Raw genomic sequence first — 22,792 nt, forward strand, 5'->3', positions numbered from 1 at the left:
GTCTCACCTGATTAGAAGTTTTCCATGATCAAATACTTCAAACATCAAAAGGAAAAAAAGAATCAAGTTCAGCAAAGTCCAGAGATGAGAGTGTTAAAAATACACTGTGTATTGGAGACTTGAAGAAGATATTAAGAAAGTGGTGAAATTTGATTTCATGAAGATGCTACTCAGCTTTGATCTTTTTATCCAACCTATTTGTGGCAGCATGTGTACACTGCTGTCTTTAGATTTGTTCAGATTAACAGGACCTGGCCTCACAATGCAGCTTTGTTACTGAAACAGATTAACACATCAAGTGACCGGAGGTGTAGGAGCCCCTTGCTCTCTTTTTCTTCCCTGCTTTCCTTTCTCCAACATTCTCCTTGGAAGCTGGCACAACACATCTTGAGGCAGAGTGACTACCATGGCCATACCTTTTCATATTCAGTGGTAAGTAACTACAGCTTCAAAGTCTTGTTTGTGTCAGTATTATTGTTTTTTCTTTTGTCTGCCACTTAGTCACCTCTTCAAAAGTAGAATAGTTTAAATATATAAATGTAAGACATTTATTTGTAATAATTAAATGTTAAAATTGATTTAGTTGCTTTAGAAGATGATTATAAAAATTGTATCTGTATGTCAACGCAATAGGGTGTATAGAAGTAATGAACATATCTGATCTGAACCTCCTTTGTTGTTATTATTTTAGATATGTGACAACAACAACCCTAAAAGATACTGATGTTGAGCTAAGAAGAAGCACAGAGAGTACCACCACACTGGGTTCCTACATGTCAGGCCACAGTCAGCCAGCAAGTTGTCCAGCAAGCAGCAGCAATGACAGTAACATACTCACGCAAGGTTGCTGATGCAGGTCTGGGGACCTTCTTTCACTTGCTCCTGCAATGGAAGGGCAGCATCTATAAACTACTCTACAGAGAGCTCATCATCTTCACTGTGCTGTACTACTTCTTCAGTATTGTCTATAGGTACCTGCTTAAGACAAAACACAACCTGACATTTTCTCCAGTCTGTGGGGAGATTGACAATAGCATGATGAACACTTGCCATTTCTGTTCTGATCAACATCATATACACATTGTTTAGTTATATTTTAATTGGCTGGTATCAGCTTATCCATAGATCAGTGCTAGTGTATCCACAGTCACATTTATTCAATAAATGTTGGTTTTAGAGCTATGCTTTGCAAACTGGAATCTGAAAACCATATTATTAATATTTGCTTATTATTCTTGGACATTTACTAGTTTTAACAACATTTAGATTCCTTCTGTTTCCTTCTGCAATAACTGGAATGTTTTGTTATATACAAATACAAAATTTTGTTATTCAGTAACAATGCATCTAAACAGTTTATTTGGCTCCCTCCGGTTTATTGTAATAATGACGATTGTAAATTTCGTTTATAAAGAAAAATACTTTTTTTTTTTTTCACGAAACCTTTCAAGTTATTAGCTGGGCACATCCTTCTGGCATGGTGAAAGCAAGAAGCCTGTCCCTTTTAAAGCAAAAATTTCCCCTGGGCTAAAACTGCTCAAAGCAATTAAAAAGTAATGGATGGGACATAGTAGATGTTTACTTCAACAGGTTGGTGTTAAATGAGGACCAGAGGAGGCAGTTTGAAAAGTTGTCGATATACTGTGACCGATATGCAGAGCTCATCCCTGTGTCATTTGTGCTGGGTAAGTTAGGTCCAATTGTTTTACTCGTTGAATGATCATCAGTTACACTCTATATCTGTCACAGATGGTTTAACTGAACCATCATCTGATTTTAATGTGAAACCTAATTCAAACATGTGTCATGCACAAATCTTGATTTCTGGGTATCATTGGAAGTAGCCTCTAATTCCACAATTTTTCATTTTTTACCAGGTTTTTATGTCACTTTAGTTGTGTCTCGTTGGTGGGGCCAGTTTGAGAATGTACCCTGGCCAGACCGCTTGGCAGCATTAGTAGGTGGGCATGTTCGTGGAGCTGATGAGGCTTCCAGGTTGACCCGACGAACTCTGATGCGATACGCAAACCTATCTGGTGTGCTTATCTATCGCTCAGTCAGCACGGCCGTCTACAAGAGGTTTCCCACCATGGAGCATCTGGTGCAGGCAGGTACGATATGGCAATGAAACTTTGGCTGTGAATCAGCATGGCACAGGTTTAAACTGGGTCTTTTTCTGATGTGATTTAATTGTTTATACAAAGCGGGTAAGTACTTGGTGTTGTAACAGCTGAGATTACAAATGAGTCCTGGCTACCGATCATGGCTCCAACATAGAAACAAATATATTAACCAGTTTCTCTCCTTCTATCATTGTTTGAATGTCAGGTTTAATGACGTCAGAGGAGTTGAGGCACCTGGAGGACTTGCCCTCTTCTCATAACAAGTTCTGGGTGCCATGCATGTGGTTCGTCAGTCTGGCTCTGAGAGCTCGTACTGAGGGTCGCATCAACAATGATGTCGCACTCACGGCCATTCTCACAGTAGGTTTTGACGTGCATCAGTCGGGAGGCAGAGAAAGCCTGAACATTTAAACTTAAAGGAAATCTGTGGTTGAAACCTTTTTCTTTTTAATCTGTTTTGCATGTCCTGTTTTTCTCTGTTCAGGAGTTGAATAGTTTACGGGCAAAGTGTATGAAGCTGTACGGTTATGACTGGATCAGCCTGCCTCTTGTCTATACTCAGGTTTTGTTAATACTATACAGATATACACCGATCAGCCACACCAATAATACTGGTGGTCTTAATAATGTTATAGAGGACAAAGGTCAACATGGCCACTCTGAGCAGTCTGCAGCTACACAGCTCCATACACAGCAAAATGTGATACACTGTGTGCAGAGGTGGTAGACATTCACAAACTCAATATCCAGGGAAAAGTGGAAGTATTGGCCTAAGTACCACTTCAAATTGTTTACTCATTAAAAGGAATAGCCAGATTTTACTTTACTACTTTTACTTACTACTACATTTTACTTAAAGTACAAAAGTAAAAGTGCTCTATTATAAGCAATGTATTTTAAACACCAGTAAGTATAATAGTTATGGCAAAACATGCACAGTTACATGCACAAATTAATTAACGGTCATTTTTGGTAAAAGTGGAGCTGGTTTGGACCATTTTGTGCAACCAGGAGGTTAACCCATAAAGAGAAATCAGCATCTATTAGTTTATATTATTTTTTATCTTTTATTTTAAAACCACCAGGTGTATTAATGGTGTGGTAGAGGAAGCAGATTTAATGGTTCTCTTTTAGTAATAAATGTAAAAAAACAATAAAATCACTGCCACTAACATAGTTATTGAGCTAATATTAGGCTACTAGATTTTGCTACTAAAATATAATTGTGTTCTTACAATAATTATCATGATCTTAAATGATTAACTCATTTTATTTAAAACTAGAAATTTGACCTTGCTGCATTTGATCAAACAACTCATGTAATGTCTTGGAAGTTTTACTCTGAGTCTGCTGGGAAACACTGGCAGATTTGACAAATGTCTTTTAATTAGGTGGTGACTGTGGCAGTCTACAGCTTCTTCCTGGCTTGTTTGATTGGTCGTCAGTTCTTGGATCCATCTCAGGGTTACCCTGGTCACGATCTGGACTTCTACCTGCCTGTCTTCACCCTGTTGCAGTTCTTTTTCTATGTTGGTTGGCTGAAGGTGACAAATGGCAGATAATTGTGATCCATTCACAAGAAAATGCTCATAGTTTGTCCCTTTGAGTTTTCTTGTTATGGTCTTTTATTTCCATGTCGTCAGGTGGCTGAGCAACTCATAAATCCATTTGGGGAAGATGATGATGACTTTGAAACCAACTGGATTGTTGATCGTAATCTGCAGGTGTGGATCCAAACTTAATTTGTTTTTTATCAATGGTAGATGGTGTCTGTCTTGTTCTATAACAAATGGTATTTACGGTCTCAGGTGTCCTTGTTGTCTGTGGATGACATGTATGACAGCCTGCCACTGGTTGAGAAGGATATGTACTGGAATGAATCTGAACCTCAGCCTCCATACACTGCTGCAAGCGCTGAACACCGGAAACCCTCTTTTATGGGCTCAGCACTCGATATCAGGTTCAGTCAATTTGTTTCCAGGCAGACAATCTTTAAAAGCTCTACCTAAAACTTGGCTGACCTTCTGCTTTTTCTGAACTAGTGTGCCAAAGGAGGAGATGGAGTTTCAGTCCAATCTGGAACAGATTAAGGAACATGAGGAAGCCAATTATTCCACCCCTTTGATTGGAGGGCTCGGTCGTCTTCTTGGTGTTCATTCCCCAAACTTTCCTCGCTCTTCCCGGGTCTCTCTGCTGCGTCGCCGCCCTGGAGCTCCACTAAGCCGCTTCCCTCTATACCTGCACCAAGAAGCTCCGTCAACTCCAAATCAAGCCCGCCAGCCTTTGAACCAGGAGCAAGATCCCGACTATGCATTCTCCAACATGCCCTTTTATGAGAGACCAGGTTTTTACAGCTGCCCACAAACACCCATCCATTGTGTGCCCCCTGCGGTGCCCCGCCCTCGGCCAGCACGGAGAACCCAAAATGATTGGGATCGCAGCTGCAGCTCTCTTGCCCCTCCGATGGCGGGGTCACAGGTGCTGCCTCCTGATACCCCCAACCATATGCCCCCACCACCATCCTCCGCTTTTCCCTGGCTAAGTGAGGATGGTGAGATGCAAAGCGCCCCTACCTTCTCCTTCCCAGACACTCTACCAGAACTGTCACCAATATCAAAACTTAGACCAGGACATGGCCTGCTGTCTCGCCGGCCTCCGGCTCCACGCCTTACGTTGGACAACCTCCCCTCAGCTGACAGCCAGCCAGGACCCCCAAGTGCCCGAGCAGCAGGAAGTGGAGGAGAAAGGGTGTTCTCATTCACTCCTCCGTCTCGCACAGCCGCTGCAAATTCCAGTAATCTCAACAGCAGCTCTAGCAGTATTAATGCAACAAGCACCAACAGCGCTGGCACCACAGGAAGTCTCTGCAACAGTACAAATCACAGTAATTTTAGTAACCATGGGAGCTTTGGCACCAACATGAGAGCAAGTAATGGGGGCACCAACGGGGGCTTGAGCAATAACATGAGTACAGTTTCCACTTCAACGTCACCTCAGCAAGAAACCAATCAGCAAAACTCACCCAATGATTCTGGTATCTCATTGGCTGAAGGGGACCTTCTGGGTGTGTTAGTGGATGGTGGAGTGAACAAGGCAGCAGGAGGGAGGGAGCAGGACTGAAAAAAGGTGTGGCATTGTTTTTGTACCACGTGGCATTCAAAATACCTTTCCACCCCTTTGATTGGAGGGCTCGGTCGTCTTCTTGGTGTTCATTCCCCAAACTTTCCTCGCTCTTCCCGGGTCTCTCTGCTGCGTCGCCGCCCTGGAGCTCCACTAAGCCGCTTCCCTCTATACCTGCACCAAGAAGCTCCGTCAACTCCAAATCAAGCCCGCCAGCCTTTGAACCAGGAGCAAGATCCCGACTATGCATTCTCCAACATGCCCTTTTATGAGAGACCAGGTTTTTACAGCTGCCCACAAACACCCATCCATTGTGTGCCCCCTGCGGTGCCCCGCCCTCGGCCAGCACGGAGAACCCAAAATGATTGGGATCGCAGCTGCAGCTCTCTTGCCCCTCCGATGGCGGGGTCACAGGTGCTGCCTCCTGATACCCCCAACCATATGCCCCCACCACCATCCTCCGCTTTTCCCTGGCTAAGTGAGGATGGTGAGATGCAAAGCGCCCCTACCTTCTCTTCAGGACTGAAAAAAGGTGTGGCATTGTTTTTGTACCACGTGGCATTCAAAATACCTTGCACAAACAGGTACTGACCTATGTTATACCTGAAATGCATTACAGTGTACTGAAGCCCCACAAACTAGTACTAGTATTAGAAACTATTTGTTGCGACCTGAGGTAATCTCTACTTCCTGATAAGCAGAATACTTAACCTACATGTAAAGCAAAAAGCACCTTATGAGACTTAACCATGAAGATGTAGAGGAAAATCAATTCTACTCTTGAGTTTTCTCTGAAACTCAGTTACAGGAAGCCAAAATATGTATACTCTTAAAACTCTAGTTGACTTAGAAATGTTTTCATCAATGTAACATTTAATAAATTTTACTTATTACCACATTATGCATCATGTCATTTTAATACCTCTTTTAGTGAAATTAAGTTCTCTTTTTCTCTACCTAATATTTCTTTGATGAACATTTGTAAATTCATAAAACATTATATAAAGCACCTTTATATAATGAGAGAAACCTTATCCGACTAAGAAATAGTTGGAGATATATAAATGGAACTATCCAGATAACATTTCAAAACAGTTAACCAACAAAACATGAGCAATGCAAAACACACATCTCTAAGTATTTTTAAGGGTACATAGCAGACAGTCTGACATTTATTGGATGATTGTGTACATGTGATAAATATGAAAGCATAAATGTGTCATCTAAAATTTCTAAAATAGTAATTATTCCTAATTTTTTTTCAATATATCACTTAAAAGGGGCACTACATGCTACATTTCCTTGTACTGTACATATATTTGAATAGGACATTTACATTAATGGTGATGACTCATAGCAAATTACTTTTATTTGATGAAGTAGCTTTTTACCATTCCCTGACAGATCCTGTTTATGCATGGTGACCCTTAAGCGTTCCAAACTAATCAGGACCAACAAATTAGAACTGTTTCTTTATATTTCTTTATATTTCTTTAATCTAACGAAATATATCAATACATTTTGGTGCAAAAAAAAGGAAAATGATGATTCAGGAGATCACTGTGGAAACAATATAATGAGAAACTAAAATTAATAATATTAAGAATCATCTTAAAGTGGTTTTGGCAAGTAATTTCCAAACATTTATAATATGAAGACAATAATAAAAGAAATTCAAAATGTTAAATATCAAAAATATGAGTACAAATGGCATGAAATGGTTTGGGCTTGCTTTTATCTTCACAGGACACATTTGTTAACAGGAATGTAACATGTAGTGAGGTTTGCTGTCTTTCAGTTTATCAAACTATCTATGGCTTTCACAACCCATACACAATACATGTCAAGTACAGAGGTAAGCAGAGGTGAGCAATATGATTAGTACTATAATGTACCATAGTGCATCCAGAAAGTATTCAGAGCGTTTAATTTTTTACACATTGTTAAGTTATTATTTTTTCAATATTCTACAAACAATACCCCGCAATGACAACTTGAAAGAAGTTTATTTGAAATCTTTGCAAATTTATTAAAAATAAAAAACTCCCAAAAATCACATGTACATAAGTATTCACAGTCTTTACTTAATACTTTATTGAATGACTGTTAGCACCAATTACAGCCTCAGGTCTTTTTGAGTATGTTGCTACAAGCTTGGCACACTGCTTTTTAGGCAGTTTCTTCCATTCTTCTTGGCAGTACGTCTCTCTCCAGAGATGTTCAATCGAGTTCAAGTCTGGACTCTGGCTGGGCCACTCAAGGACATTCACAGAGTTGTCCTGTAGAAACTCCTTTGTTATCTTGGCTGTGTGCTTAGGGTTGTTGTCCTGTTGAAAGATGAACCGTCTCCCAAGTCTGAGGTCCAGAGTGCTCTGGAACAGGTTTTCATCAAGGATGTCTCTGTACATTGCTGCATTCATCTTTCCCTTAATCCTGACTAGTCTCCGAGCTCCCGTCGCTGAAAAACATCCCCACAGCATGATGCTGAAATGACGCTTGGCATTCAGGCCAAAGAGTTGAATCTTATGACCAGAGAATTGTCTGAGAGTCCTTTTACTGAGGACTGGTTTCCATCTGGCCACTCTACCATACAGGCCTGATTGGTGAAGTGCTGCAGAGATGTTTGTTCACGAAGGTTCTCCTTTCTCCATAGAGAAATGCTGGAGCTCTTTCAGAGTGACCATCGGGTTCTTGGTCACATCCCTGACTAAGGACCTTCTGTCTCAGTTTGACCGTTCGGCCTGCTCTAGGAAGAGTCCTGGTGGTTGCAAACTTCTTCCATCTACAGATGATGGAAGCCACTGTGCTCATTGGGACAATTCTTTGGACTTAATGCCTTGGTTTGTGCTCTGACATGCAGTGTTAACTGTGGGACCTTATATAAACAGGTGTATGCTTTACCAAACTATGTCCAATCAACTGAATTTCCCACAGTTGGACTCCAGTGAAGTTACAGAAAAATCTCAAGGATGATCAGTGGAAACAGGATGCACCAGAGCTCAATTTTGAGTGTCATGGCAAAGGCCATGAATACTTATGTACATGTGATTTCTTTCATTTTTTATTTTTAATAAATTGGCAAAGATTTCAAACAAACATCTTTCATGTTGTCATTAAGGGGTATTGTTTGCAGAATACTAGATTTCTGGATGCACTGTAGTTTTAACTGTCTGCTTCACTAATGCTATGGCTGTTAAAGAGATACTCAGCCATGCCACTCTGAGGGGCTTCCATGTGGTGCAGGTTGGAAATCCAATCAGCAAGCAGTTTTTTTTTTATTTTCACTTGCTCATCCAGAAAATGTGTTTCAATAAAGTCACACATCTGTGTAAAAACAAAGAACAAATGTTGCAACATGTTAGACTGTCACATCCTGGAAATCCTGATGTAATTTGTTCTCTCATCCTACTGCTTACATGAGGATCACTGTGTTCAGACACCATTTTTTGCAGGTCCAGCCGGGATTGGTTTACACTTTTCTCCAGGAGCAGCGCACACTCCAAAGCCTCCAGGCCACTCACCCACTCAGCCCGATCAGGTTTCTAACATAGACATAAATGAGTCAACACTGATAATATATAAACTTACATCCCTTTTTTGAGCATTATTATGCCCAACAAGCCTTGGTGGCAAAAAGATATTCACTTTGTTATCTCTATACAAAAGGGCATTATTCATGTTTCTACTGGGCCAGGAAAAAAGCATGAGTTATAATTTAATAGTGAAAGAATCCTACATACCCAGTTATGAAGAAAAATCCTGCTTCCCCTCTTGTTCTGCATAGTCATTAGTTTCTCTGCATGGTCACGCTCCTCTTTGGACTGTATGTGGAAGAAATATGCACATCTTGGTAGGGATTTCTCATCCGTGAAAATAGTACATGCTTATGCTGTGTCCTGCACGGGGCGACTTTGGCGCAGGAAGGTAGAGCGGTTGTCCACCAATCTCACCAATCTTGTTGGTTCAATCCCTGGCTGTGTGTGTGAATGGGTGAATAAGAAGCAGTGTAAAGTGCTTTAAGTGCCAATAGGTAGAAAAGTGCTATATAAGTGCAGACCATTTATCAAAGACAAGGAGAAAAAAGTAAAAAATATTTGTCTTTAAATCTATTCACAAACACTAAGCTATGATAAATGGCACTGAGCACTACAAATGTGCAGTGTGCTGATGGCTTGAATTATTTCTCACCATAAAGAAATAAACATAAGAGGCATACAGCTCTAGGTTTATCTATCTGTTAATGGTGGCCTCACACTCCTGGTGGAAGTTTTGTCGAATTTGCGAAGTCATTTCTATATAGAACACAAAAATAATTAAACGGAATTAACAAATTTCTATGATACTGCCAGTCAAGGTCGTACATAATTGGAAAAATACATCTATTCAGGTGTTTAAACTTAGCTGATTCAATTAGTTGCACAAGCATAATGTGTTCAGTCCACAGCTAAAACTGCCCACTTACAGCCCACTCCCTCAATCATACCTGCCAACATCACCTAACACTTCTTAACAAGCACCATCAGTATGTGCCAGGCATCCAGAAGATAAACATGCATCAACAAAGAATCAAGTAATTATCATCCACCAGACAGGGTCCAGTTTTATCTGTGTAATTGTTTTGAATATGTAGGTTTTATGCTGTGTCCTTGAGATTTTTGCCTTAACTCAATACAATGGAGGTTAATAATAAAAGTTTACGTGCAACATTTTCTCTGCCTCACTGAAACGGTTTTCAGTACAACTACAGCAGTTTCTTAATCTCAACTGTCCCCACATGGTTAACACTGCTAATGGAAAGTGACCTCTGTCGACAATTACTGACTTAAAAGCTTTGATATTGGTTATTAAGAGACATTTGGTAAAAGCTGTCAGTAACGCATCTAACTATCTTCTGTTTGCAGATAGTTGACGTTACCTAGCTATTAATAAATGTTAGCCTTGGCTAACAATAAAATATAAAAAGGAACAAATCACTTTCATACTATCATTTATTGGTAATTTATATGTATTGGCCGTTTTATAAGCCAGCGAATGTTTAGTTACAGCAGGTTCCCGACTTTTAGCAAACCCAGTCTCCATCCGTCCCTTCATCCCAGAGGGAACAATTGTTATTCAGACCCGAAACTGTTACATAAACGTACCTGGTAGTTTGTTGATGTCGGACTTTGCAACTATTTGTGCAGCAAATTATTAAAGAGGTACATTTTCCAGCGGCATGTGTCTGCACACCAGCCTTGTCTGTTATTTATAAAAAAAAAAAAAAAAAAAAAAAAAAAAAAGCACAGGTGTGATTATTATTCAGTAAAACTACCACAAGCTACCTGCAGATACGTGGGACTAAAAAATGATTTGTTCCAGGTTTGCTGTGAAAACCTGGACACTTTAACCTTAACAACAGTTTGGAAGAAATTATTTGAACATGTTTTTTTTAAGCCCTGGCTGCAATCCTTTGGTATACTACACAGGCAATGTGAGGTCAGTCCAATCTTAAGAGATGCAGCAAACCCGGAAAAATCATCCAACTGTTTTTTCACTTGCTAGGTTGGAAAATGGTGCTAATCCACCGCTCCCCCAAACTTAAACCTCAGCAAAGATCTAATCAGCCACACTAACAAGTCTGGAAGTTTTCAGGGTAAACCTGTTCAGCTGCAGGCTTAATACACCTCTACTAACCATATTTCTCTCTCAAATCACTCATGGTGCACTAGATAAATCCCTGAACGAGCGTAACTTTCATTTACAGAGAGTGCATTATTTAAATTCACATTTTAACTGATCATGTTACTATCAAAAGTATAATACAGACAATTTTTCCAGTAGACGCATCAATTTTAATCACACATGTATCTCTTACAGCCATAATATTTAACATACTAGTCAAAACTAAAATGTTGATGCATAAAAGCTATAAAACAAATGTAATATTGGAAAAATATATTCAGAAAACACGTTATTTTATTGGAAACAGATTTAAAAACAAAATCAACTTTATACAGCAGTGTATATCTGTATCAGTTTACAGACATTACTTGGTTCCAATTGGAGGTGAGTGCCAAACAGCAGAGCTGGTTCGTTTAAAATAGCGAGGCTTGCTCTTATAAAAGATGTTTTCCAGTTTTGGTGGTTCAATTGTTCCGAAGAAAGAGTCAAAATCTGGAGGGTTGAAGTATTGCTTCATAATTATCTGCTGCAGATTTGGTCCTGGAAGAAAGAAAAAAAAAAAAAAACTTGCAGTCAGCAACACAATTGATTACAACACAGATTTAATCCTGCTGAGACACTGGAAATGTCTCACATTTAACCATCAGGCATGTTTCACAATCATGCACACGGAGTGAACAGTTTGAAGTAAGTCATACTATTACAACTGACCCTTAGTTACTGCTAATATGCCTATTCATCTTTTCTCAGCACATTAAATAGCTGAAGATAATTTGCAGCAAGGCAGCTCAGTTGTCCTGTTTAAGGCAAAGCGTTATGTCTGCACCAGCTGATCCAGCTGATGCAGACACTATGGAAATACAGAAGTGTTGCTCTTGTATTACAGAAGAGAGCTAGTTAGCCTTATTATGGGAAAGCAGCTAAACCCCTGCGTATCTGATGAAGGCTTAAAGAAAAAATTAAAAAAAAAATTCTAGAATCTTTCTAGATTTTATCTGCATTCCAAAGTTGGAGTTTAATTGGTACTTTAACTACTGAGGCTTTTGTTTTACCATTTCCTAGTCTATCAGGAATCTTAGCAGTGATACACTACTGCTGAAGCAAACTCAATCTAATTTGCTGCTACACATTTAAAGATTTCTGAGTGAACAGGATAAAATGTTTAGGTTTTTAAAAGAGTGCTGTAAAGCAACTGTTAGTATTGTGTGTGAGATATTTAGCCAGAAACTTTGGCAATTTTCTATTCAAATAGGTAAACATTTCCACCCAACACGAAGATTTGACAGGTCTGTCATGCCTAGTTAGGATTGCTAAGGTGGACAGTCACTCTCTCATAAAGCACATATAATTAACACTACGGCAGTATGAGAGTAATAACACGATTCACACATACCTTCTGCCCAGGATGGAATAGGTTTCCTGGGGGCAGACTCGTCATCAGTAGAGTCATCACTGTTTTGGTCCATCCCATAATCGTCTAGAGTTTTGGACGTAATGTTACCGCCCTTTGGAGTGATGGAGTATGACTGTGGTGATTGCTGCAGGAGGAGAATAAAACACAATAGGACACAAATAAATAATTCCATATTTATCAAATAAATAATATTTTGTGTAGAAATGACCAGGTGCCAAAAGTGTGTCATTAAAAATATACCTCAATATCCACAGTCCGATTAAGGCCACCACCTTTTCCTACAGGTGTGCTCATCACAGAGCGCTGGAAAAGATTAAAGACAAGACAACATTTTCTTTCCCTTCTGCTTTAAATTCCACCAGCAACAAAGTCCTTTTTAGCATTCAGAGAACGATGTATCAACTAGTGGTACATGGACTGCTTGGTCGGCCCATTAATAGGGGTCATCAACTGGGTCAATCTATGAAATATTTCATTTATTGGCATCGGCCAGTGTCTGCGCTCACACTGGCTGATTAAAATATATATATATATATATATATATATATATATATATATATATATATATATATATATATATATATATATATATATATATATATATATATATATATATATATCTGAGTTTCAATTGCATATGTTACTGAAAATTACTGTGTGCTCATGTGTAAAATTATTTGAGCGCTTCCGTGTCTCTAATTCATAGAGATGTGGTAAAAATCAATAATGGACGCTTAGAATAGAACACAACTGAACAGCATCAAACACTACAGCCTACAAGATGATCATGCAGCTGTATCAGCATATTGTAAAACTGTGAAGTGAGGATTTATTAGAGGGAATTAATTAAATGTGTACCCAACTGAGTGTGAGTATTTTATGAGTTAAAAAAACAAAACAAAAAACAAACAAACAAACAAAACAAAAACGGCAAAGTAAAATTAACAGATATTCTCATTGCTGTACTACAAATATTTGTTAAATATAAATCCATTCTAATCTGGTTCTGAATTGAATTAGTTTACTGAATGCTTTCCCTCCAAACTTATTTTGGCTCAATCTGGAAGGGGCCAAAATCCAAAAACACTATAAATACATGCTAAAAGTTGACAAGGAGTGAAGTGCCCGTCTAATTCTAATATGTCTACAAGTTCACGCAAAATGTAAACATATAGTATATACCTTTTTTACATTGAAGCTAATAAGGTAAAAACAGATCGTCTGAGTGGTTGTGGTTAAATTCTTACCTCAATATCAATAGTCATATTCAAGGTGACAGCAGGCTTCTTCACAGAACGGAGAAGGAAAAAAAAAAAAAAAAAAGGGTGGTACAATGAATTACTACATCTTTAATAAGACTTCTAAGAGAAAACTAGGGATATGTTGATATAACAATTTGACGTAAGGTAACTTAATGAAATGCCTGGTTAATTATCCCTATAGTTGCATAACATTATTTGAGATATTGGCAAAAAGGTACATAAATAAATAAAGAATAAACTGTTAAAGACTATGTTTACCTGTGTGTCAGCAGCCTTTTTAGCAGCAGCCTCTCTTTGCCGAGCAGCTTCTCTCTCTTTAGCAGCCTTCTCTTCTGCAGCCAATTTCTGCTGCTCCTCCTAATGGAACAAAGGGTACACGACCAACAGACTATATTACAAACCTTGTGAAACGGAATAATTAATCCTCAACACCTCTGGTGAAATGAACCTCCTTTTGCACTACTCATCGTCCCTCTTTACCAAGTAACCTCACTTACCATTAGTTACTCTGTTGCTCTTTGACACACTACAGAAGGTCAGTTTACGGGGCAGCTCTCAGCAATTTCACGTTTTTTAAAATTGCTGCTATGCACACTCTACTTGCTTCCAAGTATCCATGTGAAAATTGTAGAGATGAATTGCTCTTTTCGTGGAGTTTAATTTGCATATTTTGTACAAACTTAAAGTGTTTTGGTAACTTTCCTGTTTCAGTGCATTCCCATGGGCATATCAATTAAATCATAAAAAAACATTCATAAATTTGAGGCGTCACTCCAAATAAAAGGTTACACTTCTATCAGGGAGACCTACTTATTTGATGGCCATGCACTATAAAACAACTTTTTGTTAAGACTCCTAAAACATCAAACCCAAACATAAAAAACCTTATGGCTTCAATCATTACCAATTTTCTCTTTTCCTCAAGCTGTTTTCTTTTTTCCTCCAATTCTCTCCTTTCTTTCTCTCTTGCTGCCTTCTCCAATTCACGCTGCAAAGCCAGAGCTTTTTCCTTTTCCACTCGCTCCCTGGAAACACACATCAAGACAGTAAATCAAACTGGAGTACAGTAAATACAATTAACCAGTGCATACTTTAGTTTATTACACTTTTACCATGTTCAAAAGATTCAGTTATTCGGTTAAGATATTACGGTAATATTGTTAGTTGACCTTTCAGCAGCAGCTTGTCGTTCTCTCTCCAGTTCTCTCTCTCTCTCCCGTTCTCTCTCTCTCTCCCTCTCACGCTCCTGCTCCTTCTTCAGCTCCAGTGCTTTGCGAGCTTCAGCCAGCTTACGAGCTCGCTGTTCCTCCTCTTCGGCCTTCTTTTTGGCCAGTAGTTCCTGCTGCCGTTTTTCTTCCTCCTAAAATGGTAAAAAAATTTAATAAATAAAAACATAAATAAATATTGTATTTCTTTAGATGTATCCTTATCCCACTAAGGTGCAGGCTAACAGCTTTGTCCAGGCCATGGCACGCTTCTACAAACCCGTCTCCGATCAGACTTTGATGAGGAAGAAACAGGTTTCTCTTTAAATAAAGTAGGGCCTCAACGCTCAGAGCACATTGTTGTCCCCATTGATTGAAATACTTTACTCCAATTTCCCCTTCATATGAACTGAAACTTCACATACTAAAATATAAAGCAAATCCCCAAACTAATCCCTGTGCGTGTTGCACCAACCGGAGCAGCATAGTCCACGTCCAATGGTGAGTAGGCCAAAATTAGCTACTTCAAGCGCAGTTGAACAATAAAAGATCACTGATCGTAGCACTTTTTCCTTTAACCAACAAGAGGTTCTAACATGGCCCAAAAAAGCCAGAGGGCTGTACAACATAGTCGTAGAAGCAAGAGTTACAATACGTAACCATTGTTCTATTTCACATGTATCTTGCCCTCTGGCTGTAGAATAATGAATCACATGCTAATGCAGCATGTAGTTCATTCCCCACTAGTGCCATACAGCAGCTTGGAGCATAAACAAAACAGAACCCTGCATCACAGCCGGACCAACCCCTCACAGTGTGAGGAGGGCTTGCAGAAATCTTTCAAGGTTATGGTCGAGCTGAAAGAACTGGTAAAGCACTTGGGCATGAAGAAAACAGCCAGACTGAGGTCTCTAAGAAATTGAGACACTCTGAATGAAAGGAAGAAGTCACTCACTCTCTTCATGGGAGGTGAGGGTCAACAGAAGCACTGATTGCTTGTTTCACCAGGAGATTGGACAGCTCTGGTGAAAGTGCTGTTGAAAGTGGTGAAAGCAGAGTTTTCAGTTTCCCCACGAAGCTCTGTGGGGGGGGTGGCGAACTGGAGAGAATACCCCTTCAAAATAATTCTGTCCATCCAGTCGTCCAAAACACACAGCTGCCTCCACTAATTGGAACGTTCTGACAATGCGTGTGACAGTGAACAATGTTTGGCTGCTGCTTTGGCGGCTAGCTAACGTTCCTCCATCTCCATTGCTGTTCAGGGAAAACAAGCCTGAGCAGCCACTGCGGGAGATGTTGCTGCCGCTGTTTTTACCGCTGCGCTGAAAGGACATATCTGCTCTTTCGTCAGCACAAGGCTGAGGGAAAAAGAAAAAAGTGCTGCTACCATCAGTGCTCTTTAATGGTGTGACTGTGGACATAACTCAGAACACCACAAGTGTAATAAAGTAGCAACTTTTGACCGTAATTGTTGGCGCAACATGCACAGGGATAGGTGCACACCAATAAATACATAAATAAATAAAAAACAAGCATTGTCTCACTGCTTGTTGAATCTTCTTTCTCCTAGCCTCCTCTTCTAGTTTCTTCTTTTGCTCCAGCTCTTCTTGACGCTTCATGGCCACCTTCTTCTTTGCCTTTTCCTCTGCCTGCCGCTGCATAAAAACAATAGCAAAAGATATTATATAAATGATTCAATGTTTGGAGGTCAACATACAAGATCAGAGCCAGCATATTTTTTTTTGCATACCTTATCATTTTTCTCATCAATCTGAGCCATTTTTTGCTCAATTTTCTTTTTCTTTTCTTCCTCTCTCTGTTCTTCTTTTACTCTAGCCTCATACACCCTTCTTAGCCTCTCATCCCTTTTCCTAGAAAACAAAATTTAGAGGGTTAATTTAAAAAACACATGATATTAAAATTTGCTAATTGCTTTTAAAACATTATGAGCATCTACCTTTTGAGTTCGTCCTGTTTCTTTTTTTTCTCCTCCTCCATTTTCTTCATTCTTTCCTCCTCTTGCTCCTGCTTCTTTTTAAGTGCTTCCAGTTTGTGGCGTTCTTTTGTCTGTATATATAAAAAAGGTTACATTTATACAAATTTCAGGAATCTAAAAAGAACAGTTAACATACAGTAACAGGTGACAACACCAAAATAATATTTTTTTTGCCATTTTCATGTGCAGTTTAAAAGGTTGAATGAATTTTGATGATTTTACTGAACACGAAGGGGGGGACACGTGATAACGTGAAGATTTCCTCTCTTTAAACCCGTGACTTTTTTGCCTCAGTTTCTGTGCGTTCCCAATTTTACATTTAGAGCAATATTTATAACTAATGTTATTGTCTTTGGCAGCCAAGTAAAAACCTTTTCTAAAATAAATGTAATAGTTTATTTGAAGGTCTTTCACTGGGGAACTCAACTGAAGGTTTGTAGGACTTTAAGACCTACATATAACCTGAAGTATAAAAGAAGTTGCCAGAGGCCATAACTTATTGTTACAATAAGGAAAAAGAACGTATGTTGCAAGCATAGCTGTGAGATGGGATGCAGTTTGTACCTTACCAAGAGTTATATCTTACCAAGTTCGGCTACAATTTTATATATGTATCTTCAGTAACAATAATAAATCTAACAATAGTAAGATGGTTAATGGTTAAGAGGTTTTTATAGTTCAATTTCTATTTCTTCTACTACTGTTTTAAAGTAAAAAAATTTAGGTTACCAAAGCCAAATTAGGTGATTTAAAGAGTTGTTAATTATAAATCCAAGAATGAGCATTAGTGACCCATGGCATCAGAAACACAGTTTACTTACAAGTGCAATTTAAGGTGTTAAACAGTGTACATTAGCCCCTTTCACACACAAACACAACCCTTTCATTGTCCATTTATAATTATGTGGGTTTTTTTCATTGTCAAGTGGTCACCTGATTATTGTATTGAAGACAAGATGGAAGTAATGAATGTATCTATCCTCTGAATTATTGTAGGCAAACATCTGATTACATACATCAAAAAGAAAGTGGGAAAGGGGCTTTTCCAAAGTGTGTGCTGAATGAGAATCAAGTTCACACACATCAAGGATAATGAAATAATAAACATCACCAAAAACCCACAAACAGACAGTGCTTTAACATTTAACTTACCACAATACCAAGACTCAACTGAAGAGGGAGGGGAAGGAAAAAAAAAAGAAAAGAAAAAAAAAGAAAAGAAAAAAAAGATAAAGCATTTGGATAGCTAAACAGAAATATGATCTATATTCCATTTTTGACATAAGTAAAAAATTATGCTTTCAGGGACACACGCAAATAAAAAATTAACATACTATCTGATAAATAATTCTAATTGATATTATACACGTATTGACGGAATGCCACGTCTTATTTGCTATGGTTCTCTGTTGTGCAGTCAACACTAGTTTAAAAATAAAAGACCTACAACAATAAAAAATAAAGCCAACGGTAAACTTTTTAATAATGAAATGAAGGTGGCTTTTGGAAGTTAAAGACAAGCAAGAACATTGTTGTGAGTGTCTACCTTACCTTAGGATCAACCCTTCCTGGAGTTGTGTGTTTGATGAAAGACTTCATAACAGCAGTGCGGCCAAGAGAATTTGGAGTCATCATTAGCATCTGATTTTTCTGCACAGTGTGGAGAAAAGACCTCATATTGGGTCTAATTGCCTGTTTCCCAAAGAAAAACAAACAAACAATAGATTAATGAATAAAATAAAGAATTATTGAATACAGGAGGGAAAAAAGTTAAGATTTATCCTGACCAATAAACCCATTCATTATTTATACCACCCACATCCTTATTTACTAATGCACATCAAAATTTCCCACATCTTACACTTTGGCTTTTCTTGGGGGGAGAAAACCTCTTCGTGGGACTTTCCTCTGTAGTATCTGGTGCTTTACGTTTAGTACTACGTCGTGACCTTGCAACAGAAAAAATGTAATATATAAAGACGTAACACAGAACTTATTCCAAGAGTCTTAACACATGGATATGTTCTCAAACACCAATGTAGATCAGAATTTACCCTGTGGCATGTATTACAACAACTAACCCTGAGAGGATGAGACAGATAGATAACCAGACACGGAAAAATACAGAGCACTCACTTCCGAATTGACTGGGTAGTCCGTGGGTTTACAGCGGGAGCTAAAACACAAAAGCAAACATGCCGTTAGGACACAGATACAACATGCATTTTTAATACCTGTAAACATTGAGAATATACAAAACACAATAACTAAACAAATTAGATTATTACCAATTTTAAAAATGAAAAGTTTTCATACCTTTTCTCTTGTCTGGAGTGCTCACTGTCTGCTCACTGGTAAACAACGAAGGGGGTGCCAGTGTGGGAGAGTTTGCCGCCACGGAACGAGTAATACGTCCAAAACTTGGACGTATGCTCTGGTTAAGCTGAGTCTACATTTGTTTGATACAAATCATGCAGACAAAAGAAAGCTGATAAACAATCACAATTTAAAATTTCAACATGACACTATGAATACACAAACATATTCATACCTGTGCATCTTCTTTAGAGTCCTCTACTATTGCATTATCCTTTGTGTCCATTTCAGCTTCTACGATGCTGCAACAGAGAATAATATAATATTGGTAAGAAACATTTGAAAATAACTTTGAATACATGTCGACTTACATGTGGATGAGTGTTACAAAGTGGAGAAGTCCTTAGTTCTAACAATCATGCTGAAATAAGCTGCACTTTATTTCTAGAAGCAGAAGTCTTTGAACTGCTATCAGTGCTGTTCAGTGTCTATGTGATGGGGGCTTCAACTGCATCTCTCCACAGTGAAATAACTTATTGAGCACAGTTCTATTAAAATAATTAAAAAGTGTTGCTTTCTGAAACTTTAAAGTCAAGAGTTTAGCAGTTTTTATTTTATTTTTTAGTTTAAACAACAAACATATTTAGTGGTTACTCACGCATCTCTATCCTCTCCTTCGGTAGAGTCCATACAAGAATCCTCTGCAAGTGAAAAAAGAATCAAAGTGAAATATAACACAGCTAAGTATTAACGTTTGGAATAATCTGCTAATATTAAAGATTTTATATACTAAAAACCAAATATAGCGCATTTCTCACCACCAACATTACTGCTACAAGTGGAGTTGCCTATGCAAGCTGCCTTTCTCTTAAGCATGGATCGACGTGAGGCACGGCGAACTGACTCCTGTGTCATACTGTGCCGCAGACCAGCCAGCGAGTGGCGTAGCTTGAGTGAGCACCGCACAGAGCTTCGACGTGAACTCTGATCTGCTCCAGCTATCGCAATCTTAGCAGCAGTACGGCCAGGAGAGGGCTCTGGCTTTTTACAAAGCTCGGCAGACAAACGTTCTCCTGAACAGATGCTGACAACAATCTCAGGTGAGGGTATCTTAGGTGAACAATGGCCAGTGTTACATGCATCACTGGACTTTACCTCTGCACTGTTCACCTTGTTATCACTTTCCACAGCTTCTTCCTTTACATGCTCTGGCTTGTGGTTCTCAACCTCATCCAATCTTGCATCCTCCTCCACCTCAGGGTTTTTTTGTTTGTTTTTGCGGGTTGTGCGTTTTGGCTGTGTAGTGATGCTGGTTTCAGAGGTGGAAGCCTCAGGAATGGTGTCTTCTTCAGCAATTAGGTTTAGAGATTTGACAGATGAACCACGAAGATTACTCCGCTTTCCTTTTGAAAATCTGGACAGGAAAGGTATATTTAAGGTTTCAAAGGCAAAACACATACTAAAATGGCACACGCTTAAAGTTAACATTTAGCTTTTTTTGAAAACAGTAATGAACCCAACAAACCTTCGTCTTGCTTGGGTTTCTTCCTGACGGCCTAGAGATACGCGCTTTCTACGACTATTTTTTTTCTGCGATGGTGTTTTTGGCATCAATTCTGGTTCAGCATTGAAATCTCTGAAATAAAAAGAAACAGCTTTATTTAGCAAATTCTTATAAGCAACTCTAGACAAGAATTACAAAACAAGTACCTACAAGATTTATCTTTAAGAAACTACACACCTCAAATTAATTTGAATTTTTATTTTTTTAAATTCAAACTTACCTTGAGAACATGCGATTGGCTTCTTGTTGGATCTCCTCAAGCCAAACCATGTGAACATTATCAATGTCACTGATGAATTCTTGTGTTTTGCCATCAAACATTTGCATGAGCGCACGTACAGAGGACAGTACAGAGTTCATGGTGGAGGTCTAGGAAAAAAAAAGCAGCCAATTCTGAAAAAGTTGGGACATGCTAAGATTGGGTATGTGTTAATGCTTGCTTAACATGGTCTACTTTTTTCCATTTAAGCATGGTAATTGGAATCTATGTGTGTTAAACATACTGAATAGCAAATTGGAAGAATCTCCAGAACAAAAACGTATAATTTTCAAATCAGAAAATAAATGTCCGACCACTAAGGTTAACAAGAGATCCTAATTTCTTAATGTGAACTAAAACCAAGTGAATACACTATCTACCCTTAAAGCTTTAGTTTAAATCCTTGAATGCAGTATATTATTCTTAAGTCAGCTGTGTGTATGTATGAAATGGGCCCTGCATCACTTGGTCAAATTGTCCTTTAACATCACACACAGGCAAACAACCTGAGTTACTATACAAAGTACAATTTAACTGCCTGTAAACTCTTTACATCATTTGGACAGCTTTGTAAGTCTGACTCGTTTTATGATCACAAACACATTGACCAATAACGAAAAACCGCTTAGCAAAAAAAAAAAAAAAAAAGATATTCAGTGTTTATGTTTTACTCCATCATTGTCACTGATGCTTTTTTTAGCTAACGTTACGGTGGACATGCGCAATGGGTATTATTTTCGCGGACGGATTGGACTGGTTGTCATAGCCACTTGATCGACAATGATAATGTTGTTTTTATGGGACATAAAGTGTTACGACATAAACAGAGAAAAAAAGTAAAACGTTAACTTTAACAGAAACCCCAACAATTTGCAGTATTTACAGAATTGTCTAGCGTTGACAAGTTAGCTTAGCTAGTTAACGTGACGTTAAACACCACATATAACAAGAGGATACATCTCCGATAGCTCGAATAAAGTGGTTAAAGCCTAAAATCCTAAAATTTACTCCAAGGCTATGGTAACAGTTATGGTGAGACATAAGTTTTTGCTAAGTTAAAAGGCTAATGCTACTGCTAATGTGAGCTAGCCAAAATTCATTTAACGAGCATACGCTGCAATTGTATTACCTTCGATATCCACGTTTCTGAAAGTAAAATCCAGTGCTCGTCGAATATGCTAACTTATTACTCCCAATCTACCGCATAATGACTTGAAAATAATTTTGCTAAAACGAAGAGGGTCCCACTTTTCTTCGCAGTTCATATGTAAACTCCCAGACGGTAACTGCAAACCTCCCCACTCACCCGCTGAAACCGTTTAACTTGTTCAAACCTTCGCCAGCCAATCCTGAGACTCTGTGAAGAGGGGGGCTGTTCGATTTGTATACTTTGGTTATCCGGAAGGGCGGGGCCCGTCGCTTGGAGGTATTGTGAGGAACGATGGGGGGCGCGGAAACGGCCGACAACTAAATGCAAACCTCGCAAACACAGAGGAAGTTCAGGGAGGAGTTAAAGAGCTTCTGGGATTTAAACCAGCCAATCGGTGTTTGACAGTCTGTGCACAAACACATGTGTAAGAATATTTTTATGTTTGTTCTTGGGACACAAAACACGTAGATATTATTTGTTAGGAATTCATAGTTTTGTCATACGTAGAAATAAATGTATATAAGTACTTTTTTCCTTTGTGCCATTCCGTCCTGCAGAGTGTGAGATCATATGTGTGGAACAGTTGCTGCTTCCCCCAAAGCTACAGGATGTTTGAAGCTCTCAGTGTAAAAACAAAGGATGTGGTGGTCCAGCTCACCTTGGTAAGCTTAACACAGAGTATAAGGAGTTTTATCTGCCTATATCATTGTTTAAACACACTG

The 22,792-nt window shown here is 38.7% G+C and overlaps 3 protein-coding genes across 5 annotated transcripts; 1 reads left to right on the forward strand and 2 right to left on the reverse strand.

Moving 5' to 3' along the window:
• The first annotated feature begins 81 nt into the window (after positions 1-81).
• On the forward strand, positions 82-6,159 carry best1 (bestrophin 1). The gene is made up of 10 exons (XM_067502874.1): positions 82-432; positions 692-971; positions 1,591-1,685; positions 1,878-2,111; positions 2,329-2,483; positions 2,608-2,685; positions 3,515-3,667; positions 3,767-3,847; positions 3,932-4,083; positions 4,166-6,159. Exons 2-10 carry the CDS (start codon positions 820-822, stop codon positions 5,241-5,243), a joined length of 2,178 nt encoding a protein of 725 aa, XP_067358975.1. The 5' UTR covers positions 82-432; positions 692-819; the 3' UTR covers positions 5,244-6,159.
• Positions 6,160-6,465: 306 nt separating this feature from the next.
• fth1b (ferritin, heavy polypeptide 1b) lies at positions 6,466-9,533 on the reverse strand. Its single transcript, XM_067501806.1, is given in 4 exon segments — positions 6,466-8,567; positions 8,660-8,785; positions 8,984-9,139; positions 9,432-9,533. Coding segments are annotated over 4 exon segments (546 nt in total). The 3' UTR covers positions 6,466-8,405.
• A 1,518-nt stretch (positions 9,534-11,051) lies between these two features.
• incenp (inner centromere protein) lies at positions 11,052-22,249 on the reverse strand. Of its 3 annotated transcripts, none has more exons than XM_067499989.1 (21): positions 22,050-22,249; positions 20,882-21,030; positions 20,623-20,733; positions 19,916-20,511; positions 19,756-19,798; positions 19,333-19,399; positions 19,098-19,230; positions 18,918-18,957; positions 18,643-18,730; positions 18,333-18,473; positions 17,934-17,951; positions 16,743-16,852; positions 16,536-16,656; positions 16,330-16,440; positions 14,750-14,940; positions 14,485-14,605; positions 13,839-13,937; positions 13,566-13,601; positions 12,559-12,621; positions 12,298-12,442; positions 11,052-11,444 (listed from the first exon to the last, which is right to left on the reverse strand). In XM_067499989.1, exons 2-21 carry the CDS (start codon positions 21,019-21,021, stop codon positions 11,269-11,271), a joined length of 2,550 nt encoding a protein of 849 aa, XP_067356090.1. In that variant the 5' UTR covers positions 21,022-21,030; positions 22,050-22,249; the 3' UTR covers positions 11,052-11,268. The 3 variants fall into 3 exon arrangements, with proteins under 3 accessions (XP_067356090.1, XP_067356089.1, XP_067356091.1); XM_067499988.1 differs by having other exon boundaries at positions 13,566-13,604; XM_067499990.1 differs by lacking the exon at positions 17,934-17,951 and having other exon boundaries at positions 13,566-13,604.
• Positions 22,250-22,792: the final 543 nt, after the last annotated feature.

The sequence above is a fragment of the Channa argus genome, chromosome 4 (assembly GCF_033026475.1).
Source record: "Channa argus isolate prfri chromosome 4, Channa argus male v1.0, whole genome shotgun sequence".
NCBI classification, from domain to species: domain Eukaryota; kingdom Metazoa; phylum Chordata; class Actinopteri; order Anabantiformes; family Channidae; genus Channa; species Channa argus.